Here is a 20,139-nt window from a genome sequence, read left to right as displayed (position 1 = left end):
AGAGCAGTTCTCATCAATCTCCCTGCAGAAAGTGATCTGTAGACTGTTTGTCTGGACAGAATTTTACAGATATAAATTATATTGAAAACTCTACACTGCATTCATTTTAATAGTAACTAAAGTAAGACAACATTATCTATTAATTTAAACCCTTGTGGATCTTACTCATCATAGTAGACATAGCATCTGGCCAGCAGTTTTGAAAGATTAGGACTGTCAACAGTGAATTGAAGTGTTTCAGGTATACCTGAACTAAGGATGTGTTCTTATATGAAAGGTCACCTTAGGTACTTTTAGTGTGTTGTCACTTCTAAACTGAGCCAGTGGCACACAATCAAGCTTTTGTAGTATCATTTGAGGACCAAACCTAACTGGTTTCAAAATGCTGGTTTGCACACAACCTGAAATTAAAGGGGAGAATGGCAGACAGAGTACAGTTTTCTCTGCTCTATTAAAAGCAGACTGAGAGCTCATTTCATTCTTCCTTTTACTGGGACTGTCCCACAGAATTTCCCATCCTCTTTGGTCAAGTGAGGACTCTGAAGGAATATGAACTAGTAGTATCAGGAGGCGCTAGAGCCTGGTGGAGAGCTTCTGAGGTCCTCAGCCTTCCTGCCAATAGATGGAATAGTAGCTGAACCTGACAAGAGAAGACAAGATGTCCGAGTCAGGACAAGTTCTCTACAAATCTTCTGTTCTCTAGAGGAAGATCTGTTCCTCCATTGACTTTCTCACCCATTCTGGGACAGAGCACAGGAAGGGGACACATCTTGATACTACCTTACCTTCTTCTCTAGAAGAAAAGAGAGACCTAGCTAGATCCTAGAGGCAATAAAACAGACCTGTCAGTTCTTTCATCCTTTGTGGAGATGGAATCAAGGAGGAATGACTGGGGGAAAATGTAAGAGATTGGAGCAAGAGACTTGAAGATGGAATTAGGATGTGGCCTGACAGAAGATAGGAACAGGGGGAGAGAGGAGAAGATGGGAAGCTAAGAATGGGAGGGTGATTGAGAGAACTATGTTCACTCAGAATATTCCATTCTCATACCCTGGTTGTAAGTGAGTCATGGGAAGGGGATGAGATGAAGAGAGAGAGAGAGAGAGAGAGAGAGAGAGTGTGTGTGTGTGTGAATTGAGATGATGGTGGGGAGGGGGAAATGAAGGAAATTAAGATAAAAGAGGTGGAGGAAGAGAACTAGGGCACTAGAAAAAGTATGGGGGAAATAATAGTTAATCACAGAGAAAACTAAAGATTAATGAAAAGAGAAAGGCAGACATAGGAGTACGTGGGGGGGGGAATGAATGAAAGGAAGGAAAAGAAAAGAGAAAATCTGGGAGACAATGTAAGCTTTTTAAAAAGACACTGTAATATAGAAAGTCTTGTGTCAAAATATTACAATGAAATATGTAACCATTAACTTAGTTTTTAGGGGACATGACCGAGAAGGAGGAAGGGGGTTAAGAGATCTAGTTGTGGATGGGAATGAGCCCAGTATTGTATGCACAGAGTAGCAGGATAAGCTTCCCTGTTTTTTTTTTTTTTTTTGTCTTTGTTCTTCATTTCTACTAACACCGGTCATGGTTTTAATTTTTAAGTATGTATGACTGACAGGCGCCTTGATGTTAATGGTGCAAACTCACTGGTGTTTTTTTAACAGAATATATAGTTGTCATTGGCAACTATATCAGATGTGTTTCCTTTTTCATAAAAGTGCTCTTGTAAAACATCTTCATAAATGTTGCATCAGATATTTAAAAATTCTCCAAGGGAAACACCTCCCCTCCCCCATTTGTATTTGTTTCTACATCAGTTCAGAGTCTCCTTCCTGGTTAAATTTATACAATGGGATTTATTGGAAAGGGAATGGGGAGCTTCAGAGATGCACTATTGCACAGCTCCACACACTGCCCACACCTTTACCTAGATGGCTTTGGGCTTGTTTGGGCAAAGGAACTTACGGATACATTTCTTCTCTTCTCCGCATTCTCTTCTTCTTGCTGCATTCCATACCTCAAGATGGTCTGGTGTCATGACCAGGGACAACCACCAAAACACGTGAGTTCCCTTTCCTATTTTGATTTACTTTTACCACGGAGCACAGTTTAGTTATAAAGATGACTTACAAATCTTCTATTTAAGAAATGTAAAACTGTTTAAGTGGTAACACAGTGATGATGTGAGGATAAATAAATTAAAAACATTGTGAGGTGCTCAGATATCATGGTATGGGGTAAACTGGATCGATTTAAGAACTCAGATCAGTAGCAGAATGACCTTCATTCTACACTCATTACACAGTGAAGTCCATGGCAGTTCTGAGGTGCAAGTTCTTCAGAATAGGAACTGTTTCTTACCATGTGTTTGTACAGCACCCAGCACAAAGGGCCCAAGTATGACTGGAGCCTCTGGTCACTACCTTTAAGATTAATAATAGTTATCATATGTTCCTCTTCCTTAACCAGTAAACTCATAGGAAAAAAAACAGAGAACAGCAACCTGGCATGTTACATAAAAGAGCATGTTTAAAAGCAATGCAAAACTCACAGACCACCCAACAAACAAGGTATTTTCACTGTACAGTACCAGAAAAATTAAACCGCTCTTTGCACTGAAATGTTTCATTGGTTTCCGTCCTAATTTACTGCTTGGGGCAAGTATCAGGGGGTAGCCATGTTAGTCTGTATCTACAAAAACAACAAGGAGTCTGGTGGCACCTTAAAGACTAACAGATTTATTTGGGCATATGCTTTCATGGGTAAAACGAATCTGGGCTTGAATAGGGACTGGGAGTGGCTGGCTCATTACAGAAGCAGCTTTTCCTCTCCTGGAATTGAAACCTCCTCATCTATTATTGGGAGTGGACTACATCCACCCTGATTGAATTGGCCCTGACAACAGTGGTTCTCCACTTGCGAAGTAACTCCCTCCTCTCCAGGTGTCAGTATATAATGCCTGCATCTGGAACTTTCACTCTATGCATCTGAAGAAGTGAGGTTTTTACCCACGAAAGCTTATGCCCAAATAAATCTGTTAGTCTTTAAGGTGCCACCAGACTCCTTGCTGGGGCAACTGATTAAACCTTTTAGGTGCTACTCAGCACAAACTCAGAATTTTTTTCTATTGCCCTGTTTGAAACAAATTGTTATTTAATTGGACTGGAATAGAATGTATCCAGCTGATCAGATTGTATTGCTACTGTCTGGTTATCAGCCTGGAAATACACTCCTTGCAGCTGATTAACCACCATCACAGTATCAACCCCTACCTTCACTCTTATTTGCTTCCATTTCATAAATTTCCTGCACACAGCATTAATGGGTACAGTCTGCCCCTGTACAGCCATGAACTTAAAGCTCTAGCCATCTGACAGAAGAATCTCCATTAATTCTGATTAATTTAAAGTGGTATGATCCAGTATGGCAAATTTGGGTTCCTATATTTAAAAAACAAAGCAGCCAAACCCTTTCAAGTCTAATCAGTGCCAAAAGGGAAAAAGATGGAACACTATCAAAGGCCAAGTAAAATGGTCTGTCGTGCTTGTGAAAGGTTAGAACCAACCTAAAAAATAGGTAAAACCTCCAGCTTCACCAGCAATTGCTGCTTGAGATACAATGAATTATAAGCAATTACCTGCCTTTTCCCCTCTGCAGCCAATTATTTTTCTAAAAATAGTTAAATTATCATAATACTTTCATTCTTTGGTTAAATAATAACTTTATCTCCTGGGAACATCTATCTGTAGTTATCAGCCTCTCTAGCAGATGCATATTGCTTTTAGATGCCACAACTGTTAGAGTTCAAATATTTGAATTTTAAATACTGGCCTTTTCAACTTTTTTTATTTGACTGCTCTAGTCGGATTTTTTTGGTTTAAATGAGATAAGAAGAGTAGCCATTTGAAACCTGACCTTTAGAAACAGTCCACATATCACATTCACACAAGCAATTAAAGGGAGTGACTAAAATCATTAAACTTAAATACCCTGCTTGATGGATTTTGCCCTGTGAAGATCTGTGAGGCATTTCTAATTTCATGCAGCAAACAATCATATACCATACCCTTCCCCTCCAGAAAGGAAAATAGGATATTGCCTGTGCGTGGCTACCCAGAAACTAGTATATGTGTGGGTGAGAAAGTATAGAGTTCTTGGTCAATTATTTTTTTATTGCATAAATGGAATGATCGCAGCTGCGGTGACTCTTGATATTGTATCATGAAATAGATTCTGGGTAGAAAAAACATGGGCTACATTTATTTTTAGAGTAATTTTCTATAGGAGGTGGTTGGAGCCCCCGTGCCTCTGACATTTAAAACTACTAGACAAAGTGCTGTATGTAACTGTACTGCAAGGGGGTTGTGACTGCAGGGCGTTATAAATCAGTTCCATTTCTGTTGTTTGTGATTGTCGGTGTGATTCTAACTTTGCCTCGTTGCGACCACAAGTACAGCCTTCCAGTTAGCAGCATAAACCTAGTCTACTGAGCGCTTGAAAGCGCTAGTGTAGACAGGCTCGGAACTAATCCCCTCGTGGAAGTGGATTACCAGGAGCACTGGGAGAGCTCTCTCCCAGCACTCGCGCGCGACCACACTTGCACTTCAAAGCGCTGCCCCGGGCGCGCTTTGAAGTTTCCAGTGTAGACATACATTTAGTTCCTCCGAGTCCTCACAGCCAGTTTTTCCACTGTTGGAGCTAAGATTACAGGACGCTTTTGTACTTTCCCCCTTTCTTTCCTAATTAGCCATGCGCACAGGTGGAGAAATGACCGTGAAAGGCAATTTAATCATACATTTGTCTCAAGAGCTCTGGAAGAGTTGACGTTTAGACGCCTGTTAAGACGTTTCTTGAAGACTGTTTTATGTTGACTTTGGTACAGTTGGTGAAACGCTTACTCGTCACTTCTGTCCAATAAATCCATTCCGCACCAGCGCTTTGCACTTAAAAGCGTGGTCACCGCCACAGCCCAAGCCTGGGGCTGGCAATAAGTGTCTCCCCAGTCAGATTTGGGCTGCTGCACGGGGCTGCTGAGAGAATCCTACCCCCACACAGTATGGCGGACTGCTCCTTAGGAGCCTCAGGTTATTTCTCACCTGTCTTTGTGCTCCATCAATCATTGATTTAATCGGTTCAAAGAAAACATCCCAAGTGGTTTGAAATGGCCCCCTCCAGAGAAGGAAGCGGAGCAAGGCGGCAGCCGCAAAGGGCTCCTGTTCAAAGGCGTGTGCTTAAAGTTGGGCACCGCGGGCGTTTTAGGTACCAGGCATCCCAGTGCCCCATTTCAATACCCGCCTCCCTTCAGCGCCTGCCGCCCTTTGCAATGGGTCCCGCAGCGTTTGTCTCTGGAGCGCTCATGTGTCTTTGCGCCAGGTGCAGGGGAGGGAAAGAGACAAACCGACGCGCTGCTTCTCAGGGGACAAAAGTTGGAGCCTACGGGGCAGCTGCTCCCCGTCCCCTTCCCTATCCTGGCAGCGCGGGCCGTGCACCCCTAGGACCCCCCCCAGTCACGGCTGAGGACGCCCCGAGGATCCAGCTCGCCCCCTCCCCGGCCGAGGCTGCCGAAGGGCGCTGAGCACCTAGGTAATGATTAATGGCCGTGCCCACCCGGGGGGCGGGGAGGGGATAAAGGGGGCTGCGGGGCGGGAGCCAGGCGCTCACACGCGTCCCCTCTCCGCCCTCCCGGCAGCATGACACCTGCGGCCCCGCTCCACCTGCTGCTGCTCTGCCTGCTGAGCGGCCGCCGGCTGCGCGGGGAGCCCGGGCAAGGCGCGGGCACCTGGGCTCGCTTCGCCCGCCTGCCCTACCCGGAGGACGAGCTCTTCCTCTACGACACCTTCCCCGCGGGCTTCCTGTGGGGGGCGGGCAGCGCCGCGTACCAGGCCGAGGGGGGCTGGCGCCAGGGCGGCAAAGGCGCCTCGGTGTGGGACACCTTCGCGCACCGGGCGGCGCCGGCCGGCGCCCGCCAGCCCCAGCCGCTGCCCTCGGCGCCCGCCGGCGGGGACGTGGCCAGCGACAGCTACAACAACCTCTTCCGCGACACGGAGGGGCTGCGGCGCCTGGGCGTCTCCCACTACCGCTTCTCGCTCTCCTGGGCGCGCCTGCTGCCCAACGGCACCGCGCCCCCCAGCCCCTCCGGCCTGGCGCACTACGGCCGCCTGCTGGCCCGCCTGCGGCAGCTGGGCGTGGAGCCCGTGGTGACCCTCTACCACTGGGACCTGCCGCAGCGCCTGCAGGACGCCTACGGGGGCTGGGCCAGCCCGACCCTGGCCGAGCTGTTCCGGGACTACGCCGGGCTCTGCTTCAAGCACTTCGGCGGCCAGGTCCGCTACTGGCTCACCATCGACAACCCCTACGTGGTGGCCTGGCACGGCTACGCCACCGGCAGGCTGCCCCCGGGCGTCAAGGGCGGCCCGCCGCTGGGCTACAGGGCGGCGCACAACCTCCTCCAGGTAAGGGCTGGGCGCCCCGCGGGCAGGGGATGGAGGGGAGGAAACGCCTAGGGATGGATGGATGAGGGGCGATGCCCACTCCCAGCCGAGCTGGATGGCAGGCCGGCCGGCCAAGGAGTTTGCCCCACAAGTAGGAATGGAGGGAGAAGGCGAAAGCGCCTCAGTCTCCTCTCCCAGCCCGTCTCTGAGTTGGAGAGGCGAGAAAATCCCTCCCCCAGCTGGGAAGGAGAGGTGGCTGGACAGGGGAGAGGAGATGGGGGTGGCTAGTGGAGGAGAGGGCAAGAGAGGAAAAGGGCTTTCTCGTTCACACACCGAGGAAGCAGCTGAGGAGCTGGGATTTACAAAGTCAGATTTGTTAGTGCAGATTTCCACTAGCAGTGATACGGGACTTGGCCAAGTTAGAAAATGCCTGGCAGGAGTTGCCGATCTAAGAAACGTGGAAGGAAGGAAGTTCTTAGGAAGAGCATTGCAAACGATGTACGCCTACTCTAAGAACAGTTGGGGGAATCTGAAAATATGTCACACTGGGATTTACTGAGGCAAGAGGATATTTTCTAGGGCAGATAAATGGGATTCAGAGGCAGGCAAAGGAGATGAAGTGGAGTTTTACATGTTTGTAGATTGCTTGCAGATAATATCCATCTCCCTAATGTCTATCCACCTGTGAACTTTTGTGTGGTGCGCAGACTTTGTGAATTCATTGCCATCCACCAGAGAAGATAAAATACATTTGGTATCCCTGCTAAAATTGCCACTATATTAAATCTGCAAATTCTGACTATGCCATCTGCAATATAAAAAAAAGTTTCAGTGCTATACGTCTGCGTGATGGAATGATGTAGTGTCTTCTCCACAAAAATAATGTTTAGGAAATGTGTAGCACCTGTTTACACTACAGGTGCTACAGCAGCAAAGCTATGGTACCATAGGGTAGACACAGGCTACGTCTACACTACCTGCCTGAATCGGCGGGTAGAAATCAATCTCTTGGGGATCAAATTATCGCGTCTCGTCGGGACGCGACATTCGATCCCTGAATCGACGCTTGTACTCCACCAGCGGAGGTAGAAGTAAGCGCCGTCGACGGGGGAGCCGCCATTCTCACAGTGGGGTAAGTTGGCTCCTATACGTCGAATTCAGCTACGCTATTCGCGTAGCTGAATTTGCATATCTTAAATCAACCCCCCCCCGTAATGAGGACATAGCCACAGACTACAACGACAGAAGTGTTTTTTCCATCACCGAAGGAACTCCACGTCCCCGTGTTATAGTAGCTAGCGCGATGTCTACACTACAGCCTATACAAGCATAATTTATGTCGCTTAGGGTTGTGAATAAACCACCCCCTTGTTGCAATAGTTGGAAGGTGTGTGGTAGCACCATCCCATTCAGTGCACTGAATAAGGCAAAAGTCCTGTAGAAAATTATAGTATGTGATCTTTAAAAACGGTATCATAATGTTTATGCATAAGGGGACTGAATTAAAGTTGCACAGGCATTTCAAAACGTTTGAGTGGTTTATTTTGTAACCTTAATAGTGTTCTTTTAACACAGTTTGTGTGTGTGTAAAATTCTAGATTTTTTTAAAGCAAACTGAAACACTCCTCCTGCTCCCCAAACTCCATCGTGTGGCATCACATTGACACCCACATGGATCATCAAGCAGGGAGTTTTTAGATCCACACACAGACCACTGCCACTTGAGCTAACCGAGTAACTGATTAACTGAGTAACATTGATAGGCTGTCATTCTCATTGTGGAACAGCACTAGATGAGGATGAGACATGCACTTCTTCAGCAGTTTTCATGGATATTTGCTGACAGCAGAGCAGTGGTGAGATTCAGGAATCTTGGGTTTCATTCCCATTTGTAATGTAATTTGTGTCAGGGCTCAAGCAGTTTTTTTTTTTTTTTACTTTCATAACTGATACGGCAAGCCCAGAGTTGCTGAGGCTATGAAGTGCCAAATTTAGAGGTGCCGTATCTCAGCCCTGGCAAGCCTCAGCATAAATTAATCACTGTTAGTGGCAGAGATTCTTTTGTCTACTTAGAGACTAACAGATTTATTAGAGCATAAGCTTTCGTGGACTACAGCCCACTTCTTCGGATGCATCCGAAGAAGTGNGGAGATGAAGTTGCCTCAGCACTTCACAGGAAGCTCACAGCATTTTGCAGGATTGGGCTCTAAATCATGAGAGCTACTGTGAAACTAAAAGAGCACAAGAAGTGGTAGGTTGGCCGGGGTTATGACCATAAGCATTCAAGTGACTATGCAACATGATTAGGCACATATTTAGGCACCTAAATTTAATCAACGTATTTATGCTTGCAAGTATTCATGATGTATTTTAGAAGTTCTCTATTTATAAACAGGTTTCAGAGTAACAGCCGTGTTAGTCTGTATCCGCAAAAAGAAGAACAGGAGTACTTGTGGCACCTTAGAGACTAACAAATTTATTAGAGCATAAGTTTTCGTGGACTACAGCCCACTTCTTCGGATGCAGAAGTGGGCTGTAGTCCACGAAAGCTTATGCTCTAATAAATTTGTTAGTCTCTAAGGTGCCACAAGTACTCCTGTTCTTCTTTTTGCGGATACAGACTAACACGGCTGTTACTCTGAAACCTGTTTATAAATAGAGAACTTCTAAAATACATCATGAATACTTGCAAGCATAAATACGTTGATTAAATTTAGGTGCCTAAATATGTGCCTAATCATGTTGCATAGTCACTTGAATGCTTATGGTCATAACCCCGGCCAACCTACCACTTCTTGTGCTCTTTTAGTTTCACAGTAGCTCTCATGATTTAGAGCCCAATCCTGCAAAATGCTGTGAGCTTCCTGTGAAGTGCTGAGGCAACTTCATCTCCTATAGAAGTCACCTTTGTAGGATTTGTCCAATAGCACCACCTGTTGAAAATGTTGAAGTGCTTGCTAGTAAAACTGCATGCCCAATTACTGCATGTGCACAGTGCTAATTTTGGAGAGAAATATAAGCATGCATGACCCAGGGACTTCTCAGTGCTAAGTGCCAGAGGGCATAGGGGTTGCAAAGATTTTTACAGGGATTCCCTGAGTCAAATAGCTGCATAACCAAAGGTTGACATGTGAGGTCTCTACTGAGAGTCCGTAACCCACTGGTCATCTTTATCATTGTGAAATGTATGTATGGATAATATTTCAGAAATTATGTAGCTATACTAAAAAAGTATGTTCTTAATGTCTGGGAGTTAAGGCAGGTCACCGGGCAGTGACATACCTTGGACATGTTCCTTTCAGGCAGGAGGAAACAGATGCTTATGTCTCTGTCTGGCCACGTGTGTATTGTGCATTGTATGTCTCACAGTGGAGGCTTATTTGCACACTAAGCTAAAAGTCAGTCAAAAAAACCCTGCAAAATCTACAAGAGAGAAAATCTACAGGAAGAAATAAAATAGCAGGGGGGTATACTCTTTATGACAAAGATAAAAGGATTAGTCTGGTATGTCAGGGAAGGCACAAAAAACACAGGATCCTTCACTGAGGAGACAAGCTAACAGCGTGTTTGTTGTATGAAAGGAGGGTCCCAGCCAGACTGTCTGTAAAACACTGAAAAGACTTCGGGTGAACATTACTCTACAAGACATGAAAGTATCTAGTTAATTAAGTTTAGGTTCTAGAATGCATGTTATGGTTTTATTTTATATGTAACCATTTGTTTCCAATACTACTTGTTATTACTTCGGTCTCTGTGCTTTGTTAAATAAACTTATACTTAATTTCACTATTAACAAATATAAGTGCTGTGAGTTGAGTGGAGCAGTGATCCTGAGGTGAATCTGGTAAGCAGGGTGTACTGCTCCTTTGGGAACAGTGGATCTTGGGAATTCTGTGAGTGTCCGTCCAGTGGATCAGGGGCTGGGGCCTCCAGGGATATGCTCAGAAGGCTTGGGGGTTGCAGTGTACCTATTGCTAACGTGTAGGCAGTGAGGCCTGCCTAGGCCTAGAGGGGCATGCTTGTGTTGCCTTTGCACATAGAGTTGGGGAGCTGACCAGCAGAAGGCACAGATAAGGCTTCCTCATGCTAAGGGAAGGTATTAGCAAGGTGCCTCACAACCCCGGGTACCACTTGAAAGCGTCACATGTTCTATAAATGTCCACTCACTAGTTATAAAGCTCTTTGCAGTAGCCTCATTTCAAATTCTGAATTGATAAAATAAGGCACATTTTATCTAACTAATAAATAATAAGGAAGATGTATAATGTAGGTGAGTATACTTTAGATTATTTTTGTTCTCCCAGAGTATGTAGGAAACAAACTACGGGATAGTTCTACTGAAGTCAATGCAGCTATGCTGATTTACACCAGCTGAAGATCTGGCTCTTAGTTTTAGGGTACTGGGGAAAATGAATATTTTTCTTAAGCTAACGCTTTGTTTTTGACTTTGTGACGGGTTGGATCACAGAAACCCCCCTGGGAGCTGCCACCCGATGTGCAAAGACTACCCCTGCTTCTGTTTTCCCTGCCAGCTCAGGACTCCAGCACCCTGTCCTGCTGAGCCAGACACTCCCGTCTGGCTCCAGACACAGATCCAGGGTCAGAATCTCCTGTCCCAAAGCTGCAAGTTTACCTGAAAACAGCTCGCAGTAGTGTGCTTGTCTTTAGCACTCAGATGCCCAACTCCCAATGGGGTCTAAACCCAGATAAATCCGTTTTACCCTGCATAAAGCTTATGCAGGGCAAACTCATAAATTGTTCGCCCTCTATAACACTGATAGAGAGATATGCACAGTTGTTTGCTCCCCCAGGTATTAATACATACTCTGAGTGAATTACTAAATAGAAAGTGATTTTATTAAATACAGACAGTAGGATTTAAGTGGTTCAAAGTAGTAACAGACAGAACAAAGTAAGTCACCAAGCAAAATAAAATAAAATGCGCAGATCTATGCCTAATCAAACTGAATACAGATAATTTCCTCACCAGTTCCAGAGTGCTCCCTTTTACAGGCTAAGCTCCTTTTAGCCTGGGTCCAGCAATCACTCACACCCCCTGTAGTTACTGTCCTTTGTTTCAGTCTCCTTCAAGTATCCTGGGGGGGGGGTGGAGAGGCTCCTTCTTTAGCCAGCTGAAGACAAAATGGAGGGGTCTCCCACAGGTTTAAATAGACTCTCTCTTGTGGGTGGAGACCTCCCTCCTATGCAAAGGCCAGCTCCAAGATGGAGTTTTGGAGTCACCTGGGCAAGTCACATGCCCCTGCGTGACTCAGTCTTTGCAGGCCAACGCCATTGTCCACATGGCATCTTGCATGTCTCCAGGAAGACTTCTCATGTGGATTGGAGCATTCCAAGATGCATTGTTCCCTAAGTGTCTCCTGATCAGGTACTTAACCTGGCAAATTCCTTCCTAAAGAAGCTGACCAAATGCCTCACAAAGCTTACTTAGAAATCAGGCAAGCATACAGCCCATATTCTTAACCTTGAGTAGAAAATGATATATATGTACAAATAGGATGAATAGATATAGTAGACCATAACCCTTACGGAGATATGTTACATGGCACAGGCAGCACAAAACATATTCCAGTTATGTCATACGTACATTTATAAGCACCCCCTCCCCATAAAGCCTTATGGGGTACACTGTCACAGACTTGTCTAAGACTCCAAAACTGGGTAAGAAATGGGTGCGATTATGTGCTTTTATTAACAAAAGAAGTTGAATAGAACAAGTTGAATCCATAGAGGTTGACACCCCCTCAAGTTTACAGCCAGAAAACAGAATGGTAGAAAGCTGACACATATTGGGGGGAGGGATAGCTCAGTGGTTTGAGTGTTGGCCTGCTAAACCCAGGGTTGTGAGTTCAATCCTTGAGGGGGCCACTTGGGGATCTGGGGCAAAATCAGTACTTGGTCCTGCTAGTGAAGGCAGGGGGCTGGACTCAATGACCTTTCAAGGTCCCTTCCAGTTCTAGGAGATGGGATATCTCCATTTTTTTTTATTATTATTTTATTATAGGATCCATCCTATTTTTATGAGCTGAGTTAAACCTTGTTATGGGCTGAGTTACAACCTTGTTAAAACTGATGTGTGAATACGCCCTTCACTTAAGATAGTTGTAAGAGACAGTTAAGAGGCCACACCTCACAAACCAGCACCATGTAGCTGGAGGTTTCCACTCTTTGTGTGTGGGTGTGAGAGAGAGATTAGAGGGAGAAACTGGGCTGCAGATACAGAAACTTAGACAGACAGACAACAGAGACATCTTGCATCTGAAGAAGTGAGGTTTTTACCCATGAAAGCTTATGCTCCCAATACTTCTGTTAGTCTTAAAGGTGCCACAGGACCCTCTGTTACTTAGAACAGAGACAGACTCAGAGGCAAGAAGCAAGAAATCCAAGCAACAGCCTGTGAGCATGGTGTATGACCCTGGAAAAAAACTGGAGAGGGGTTTTGGGTCTAGTGTTGACTCAGGAGGCTTGGGACTGTAAGCTAAGGGCATATTTATACTTAAAATGCCACAGTGGCACAGCTGTGCCATTGTAGTGCTTCAGTCAGGGCTGGCTCTAACTTTTTTGCTGCCCCAAGCAGCAAAAAAAAGCGCTGCCCCCCGAGCCCCCCCTCCCGAGCGCCATGCCGCCAGACCCCCCCGCCCGCCGAGCGCTGCGCTGCCGGAAAACCCCCGCCGCCAGAGCGCCCCCCGCTGAGCGCCATGCCGCCGGAGCGTCCTCCCCCTCCCCCCGCTGAGCGCCGCGCCGCCCCCTGCCACCCCAAGATTGGCCGCCCCTTACCAGGTGCCGCCCCAAGCATGTGCTTGGTTGCCTGGTGCCTGGAGCCGGCCCTGGCTTCAGTGTAAACACTACCTACGCTGACAGGCGAGATTATCCTGTCAGCGTAGGTAATCCACTTGCCCAAGAGGCATTAGCTAGGTTCATAGAAGAATTCTTCTGTCGATTTAGTGCTGTCTACATGAGGACTTAGGTCAGCTTAACAATGCCACTGAGGGGTGTGGATTTTTCACATCTCTGATCAGAGGTGGTGCTAGCCCATTGGAGGCCATAAGTGGGAAAACTCTGGGGGGGCTCCACATACAACACATAATAAAAAGCGAATAGGGGTCCCTTTGAGCTGCTTGCGGCCCTAAGCAGACTAAGTAATTGCTTATGCCTAGTGCCGGCTCTGTCTCTGACTGCCATAGTTAAACCGACCTAATTTTCTAGTGTAGACTAGGCCTAAGAAGCTATTGTTTTGATTCTAGTTCCTCCTGTATTTGGAGAAGCAGGACCTTGTATATTCCTTGTAAATAAACAAGATTGCATCAAAGAAAACATGAGATTCCATAGTCAGTTTATACTTCCATTTGGAACACCTCCAAGAGCCCGAAGTTTGACGAGCCCCTCAGATTGAAAAGGGGCAACACTATCCTTCAGATAAGGAAGAGAAGAGTCAGTGTCCCCTTACTGAGTGACTAGAGTATTGGTGGCCGGTCCCCTTTCTCCTCAAAGAATCAGAGAAATGTTCTGTTTCTGCAAATACATTTTTTCTGTTTCTTGATCTAAGTGAATTGTTTGTGCATTGAATTTGGGCCAATTTTCACAATATAAACTGCATTTTCAGAAACTGAACAACACATTTATTTCTTCAAGACGTGGAGAGGAGCTGATTCCTAGAAACCAGTCACATTGTAGACAGGATGTTGACTCTCCTCTCCTTTTCCTGGATAAATACTGTTCTTAGGTGTTGACCTTTTGGGGTTTGACCATTGAACACTAAACCCTAAAAAGTGTGAAAAATTAAAATCTAGGAACTTTCTCCTCAATTCATGCACACCACTTCCTTTATATTAAATAAGAATAATGCATAGTCAGTGCACCAAATTCTGTTCACTTGGAAATGCAGAGTAGGTCCATTGAAGTCAATTGATCTATTTATTCTGAAATAACTGAGAGCAGAACTTGGCCAGTTAGAGGTGAATACACCTGATAGTTATTGTAGAAATATATCTAACAGATTTTTTTTTAACAAGGAGCAACTGTAAATAATCCTGTTTTACCACATCATGCAGATTTTCTCCTTCATTTTTTTTAATATTACCAATTACAATGGAAATGGAAACAAATAAGAAAATATCTAATTTCTAGCTTTTAGTATCTGTCCTTTCCTCTTCTTTGATAGTATTTGTTTGCAAATATTTTATTTCAATAGAAATTAATCACTCATCTTTTGAGTCATGTGGCTTTAAAGCGTCAGAGATGACGAACAAGTATAATTAAATCAGTAGAGAGGATTCAGACTAGACACCATGATTCCATATAATGTAATCTTGATATAGGCGGTTCTGATATAGTCACAATTCTACCATTTGTGAGGTGAGAAACTCTTTGAAGCTTTCATCATGAATGAAAAAAATTAAAAACAAAAAGTAAGAGTTCAGTTGTAAAGTATGCTAAAACAGAAGGCAAGAATTCTTGGGTTGGTTGTACTTTTATAAAAATCAACTGTTAATACCTGGTGAAGAAAGGATGAAAGTAACCCCATTTTGTCCTCCAAGCATATGATTGCACACTACATTCACAGAATGAATTGTTTTCAAATAGTCTGAGTAAATAAAGTCCCTGTTTTACCACATTCCTAACATTGAGTGATATCTTACTCTGCAATTGGCTACTTAGGCTACTTGTGAAGTAAGATGCTATTCAAGGTGTGTAAGAGTGATAAGGTTAGGCTCTAAATGGATGTCCTTCAACTGTAGGCATATTATGTCTTGATCAGAAGAGATAAAAGGAAAAGCTGAAGTTCATGTACTTAGATCTACTTACTGTGATGTCTTCACTACGGTGAGTTGACTGCTGCCGCTCCCCAGTCGACTCTGCCTGTGCCTCTCGCCGAGCTGGAGTACAGGAGCCGACTTGAGAGCGCTCAGGGATCGATTTATCACATCTAGACTAGACACAATAAATCGATCCCCACTGGATCGATCACTCCCTGACGATCCAGCCGGTAGTGAAGACATGCCCTTTATGTGTAAGTTCTTTGTTGTTGCTTTCCTATGTAAGCAGTGCCAATATTTTTATTTAAGATCAAAGTTCTAGTTTGACATTGGTACATATTGGATAGGATATTTTCTGCTCATTGCCAGGAAGATAGTGAACTTTTGGTTAACTGCAGTTTAATAAAGATAAAGGGCATTTGGATAGGCACCAAAATAATCCTTCCTAAAACTTTACTAGGCACTGAAGGACTGAAAGTCGAAAGGTTTTTGCTCTTTGTTGATACCCTTTTCTATGTTAATCTAATAAAAGATGATAGAGTGGAAGGGACCTCTTGATACTGACACTTCAGTCAAGCAACTCAGAACCTTTGCTTCTTTATAATTGTACTTTTGAGGGCCTAATTCAAAACCCACTGGAGTCAATGGAAAGACTCCCACTAATTTCAGTGGGCTTTGATCAAGATCCAGTGCGCAATCCCACAGCCCTTATTCACAGGAATAGTCCCATTGGAAATAGTGGGGCTGTGGGCCCACTCTTATGATTAAGGGCTGCAGGAGTGGCTGCTTTCTTGACTTGAATGCTTCTACAGAGCACTCCTTAAATACTTCATGAGGTGCACAGTTCTACTCTGTATTTGTACAAATTTTTATTTTTACATTTCTCCTTATTTTTACAATTTTTCCCTAGTATTCCAGGTAAAGGGTGGGAATAATCCCTACCCGTACTTAAACATTTTGTCTGGATATTTGGAATAAAAAACAACTTCAGTTTTTAAAGGGTGAAATTGTTAGCTTAATTTGAGATAGCATTTATCATTTTGTAATTCCTGCCTTTCCTTCTTGACTGAAGACAGCAAAGCTGTGCGAGCTATGACAAAGAGAAGAGCAATCTCTATTCAGCACATCTTAGCAGAAAGCTATACGGGAACTCTGGGGTAAAAGACATTATCTCCTTATCTCCTACTCAGCATTTGAACCTCTGGGGGCCTGATTCTGATCTCTTTTGCTTTGGTGGAAACGAAATCAGAATTGGGCCCAGAGACACTGATGGGTTCATAGGAATCATTCTGGATTTATTTTGGTGTAACTTGCAGAATCTGGCTCTCAGTGTTCTTTATGACACTAACTCCTTCCATAAAGTTATAAAGTTTTCACTGAGTTATAAAAGCTTCCTTCCACGGATCTACCTACAATAAGAAACAAAAGATGAATTTCCCCTGTCTTCAACTATTGCTTCACGCTAACCTGAAATATGGCCAAAATAATAGATGTGTGCAGATAACCAGTGCTGAGAGTATTTTTTCTTGCAGGGATAGGGTTGGCTGGTAAGAGGTAGGGTACAATCAGTAGGAGTTGGATTCAATGAGCAAATTCAAAGATGATGTACATTAGTCATTGATTTAATTTGGCCATAAAACTGGATATGGGGACCAGATTTATGGGCATGCTCGAGGCACCTCACACTGCTTCAGCAGGGAAAGACAGTCGTAATAATGGCTTAACTTGCCATTTAAACCAGATTTATGGCTGTTTTGTGTTGTCTGAGCAGCTCAAAGCAGCCAGACTGTGCTGGTGAATCTCACCCATAATTGGTAACGTAGTATAACTTGCACTGATTCAGCATTCTGTGGGTGGGCAAAAGAATTGTAAATTAAATACGGTGGGTCAGATTCTGGAACTGATTCTCTTCCCGCTTAACACCAGTTTTACACAGTATATCTGCATTGATGTCAATGGAGGTATTTTGAATTTTAACTGGTGTAACTTGGTCCAGCATCTGCCAGGTAACTAACTTCCAGAGTTTCTGAATTAGCCCAAATTAAAGTACATTGCCTCTCTGACATGCAAAACCCATGACTCTTCATTTCTGTGTGTATTACAGCTGAGCAGAGAATGGCAATTCAGTTTCATTGAGGATTTCAAAATCTGTTTTTGTTTCAATTCAGACAAAACCAAAAATTTAGAAATTCTCATTGCAACAAAGATTATTAAAACAATTTATTTGAAAAACCAAAATACATTGTTTGATAATTTCAAAACAGGCAGGCAAATGGTGAGTTGGGAGCCTGGAAGCCATGGGAGGCTTGGAGGTTGGGAGCCTGGAAACCCCAGATCTGCAGTATGCCACCTGGCTGGGGCTCCTTCAGCTTCCCACCTCCCATGTCAGCTGGGTCTGACTATCAGAGAGCTAGCTGGCTTGCGAGCTGGAGAGCCTGGGGGTTCTGGCTCTGTGGCAGCCTGCTAGGTGGGCTGCAGGGGAGGCCCACAAGCTGGCAGGAAACCAGGAAGGTTTCTGATGGAGATTTGTCAAAATCAACAGGTTTCCTGAGTGTTTATTTTGGTTTCAGTGAATTATGTTTTTCTGACGGAACGGTGTTGTGTTGGAAAAATTTCCACTCAGCTTTAGTGAACATCAATTAATTTTGAGACTCCCAGCAGTCCCTGAAATTGAGACAATCATTCCTCCAATTTTAAGGCTGTAATAGCCATAGATCTTGGACTTATGTTTTACTCCAGTTTACCACCATAGCGCAGAGCAACAGGACAGTTTAAAATCAGCCAGGCGAGATTATTTTATGGTAATGCCTTGCTATTTTGTAAGTCCAAAAGTCAACCTAGAAATCTATTTACAGCTTAATGTCCTTAGCAAAGGTTAGGAAACTTTGGCACTGCTAGAATCATTACATGTCCATCCCAATATAGAATGTTTGCTTTTACAGTTGGATAGATAAGAATATTCATTTGCTTCTAAAGAAAACAGCAAAAGGTAATCTGGTTTTTGTAGCTAATAAATGGTACTATCTGATAAATGTCCACGGTAATTATCAGAGCTATTTTTTAATCAGCTCTCTTTTTCAGTTATTGCTCTGTGTATTTAGCAGATCAGTTGTTGTCCAGAGCTAAGGGCAAAGTTTACTTAATTTGTTTATTTAACTTTTAGCATTTTAAAAAAATTATCTCATTTTAAAAGCAGCCCCAGTAACTCTTGAACCTGGTCACTGATTCATTATCCTGATTGTGTTGCCTTAAGCCACAAGTATTTGCAAACACTAGTCCCATGCCAATTATTGGTTCTCTTTTGAGAAAGTTAGTTTGAAATACATTGTGTAGTCAGATGAAGTGGTGTTAATTCACTTTATGGACTATAATTAATTATGTCCTCTTACTTAGATTTCAATTTAATTTTCTTTACAAAAAGGTCAATGCTAGAAACCCATTAATTTAAATGGACATTGGATTGGGCCCTTTATTATGATAATGTACTTTACTGTATTGTTGGCATCATATTTTATATCTTATTCAACTATAAACATAGCCACAGGCTGCCCTCAGCAAGATGGTCCCCCTGACAGCGGGACTGCCCTGAGCTAAAATGGCCAGCATCTCCCATTATTTCCAAAATGGTGGCCTCTTAGTGGCCATGTGAAAGCCAGGCAGGGGAAAGAAGAATGCAGAGGTGCTGGTAGTGAGACTGTGAGGAAAATGGCATGAGGAATGTGTTAGAAAACTGGACCTGATCCTATGAGGAGTCAGGAGAAAGTGGGGAGCAGGAGGCAGACTTAGGGGTATGTGTTGGTAAGTGGATTCCCCTCTGAGTCGCAAACAAGGAGGCCTGCATTTGTGTGATGTGTTTTTAAAGCTTGACATTTAAACCTAAAATGGAATTCGGGGCAATTGGCCTTCCCCAAAGGCAAGAAATATCAGAAGGCTGGCAAACTCCACCATGACTTTAGTTTACAAATCATAAGATTTTGAAGATAAACTTATGATTTTGGTGAGTCGGACTCATTATTTAATGAGCTACAGTGCAGGTGATGGAGCTCAAGGCCAAGATGCAGATTTTTGCACTTGATCTGGATTGCAGAGATGTGATTGATCATATTCATCATTGCCAGTTCAAGACTCTGAGAAAGGGAGGGAGTGCCAAACAATCTGAAAAACAGAACAGGCAAAGGCAGTGGGTATAATAGGGCAGAGGAGGCTCTGCTACTGGAACCCCGGTTGTGGGGTTTATGGGGGAAGTTTTTGTTTTATTATGTCCTATGCAGGTTCCAGGGCAGCTGAGGAGGCGGTTATTTGCTACTCAGCTTCCTGGCTTCATAAATAATCTCCCTGGACTCCAGAGAGATTATTGATGAACTCAGGAATTTGAGTAGCAAATACTGCCTCCTCAGCCGCCATGGAACCTGAATGAGGCATAGCAAAAGCTTCTTCCGGAGAGAGTCCAAGACGCTTTTCCCCACTGCAGCTTGGGGTCTGAGGAGGCGTGGTGCAGCTGGCTCGGGGCTCCTCTGGGCAAGTGGAGGGGGGGGGGGGGGGGTCAGGGGCCGGGGGCCTCCCCCAGGGGGGGGGGGGGGGGGGGGGGGGGAAAGCAGGCAGAAGGGGCAGAGCCAGGGGCTAGCCTCCCTGAAGGGGGCTCCACCCTCCATCCATGAGAAAAGGGTAAATGACATATGATGTGACATCAAATGGTAAGTCTATTCACCTCAATAAAATATATGAGCACATAGGTATTTGACCTTTGGGATTTTTCAAAGGAGCCTAAAGGCTTGTCTCTACTTCAAAGGCTGCAGTGGCACAGCTGCAGTGCTTCAGTGAAGATGCTACCTACACCAACGGGAGGGCTTCTACCACTGGAGATAATCTAGGGTTACCATATTTCAGCAAGTAAAAAAGAGGACGGGAGGAGCCCTGCCCCCGTCCTGCCCTAGCCCC

At 44.4% G+C, this 20,139-nt stretch overlaps 1 protein-coding gene across 1 annotated transcript in view; it reads left to right on the top strand.

Annotated features, from left to right (window-relative positions):
• The first annotated feature begins 5,555 nt into the window (after positions 1-5,555).
• Positions 5,556-20,139, top strand: part of KL (klotho) — a 52,028-nt gene continuing 37,444 nt past the window's right edge. Inside the window, exon 1 of the mRNA XM_034758644.1 lies at positions 5,556-6,448. Within this exon, the coding sequence (XP_034614535.1) occupies positions 5,687-6,448 (762 nt within the window). The 5' untranslated portion in view covers positions 5,556-5,686. The remainder of the gene's footprint in view (positions 6,449-20,139) is intronic.

The sequence above is a fragment of the Trachemys scripta genome, chromosome 1, assembly GCF_013100865.1.
Source record: "Trachemys scripta elegans isolate TJP31775 chromosome 1, CAS_Tse_1.0, whole genome shotgun sequence".
NCBI classification, from domain to species: Eukaryota; Metazoa; Chordata; order Testudines; family Emydidae; genus Trachemys; species Trachemys scripta.
The sequence above is the reverse complement of the archived record's forward strand: the minus strand, read 5'-3'. Positions and strand labels throughout refer to the sequence as shown.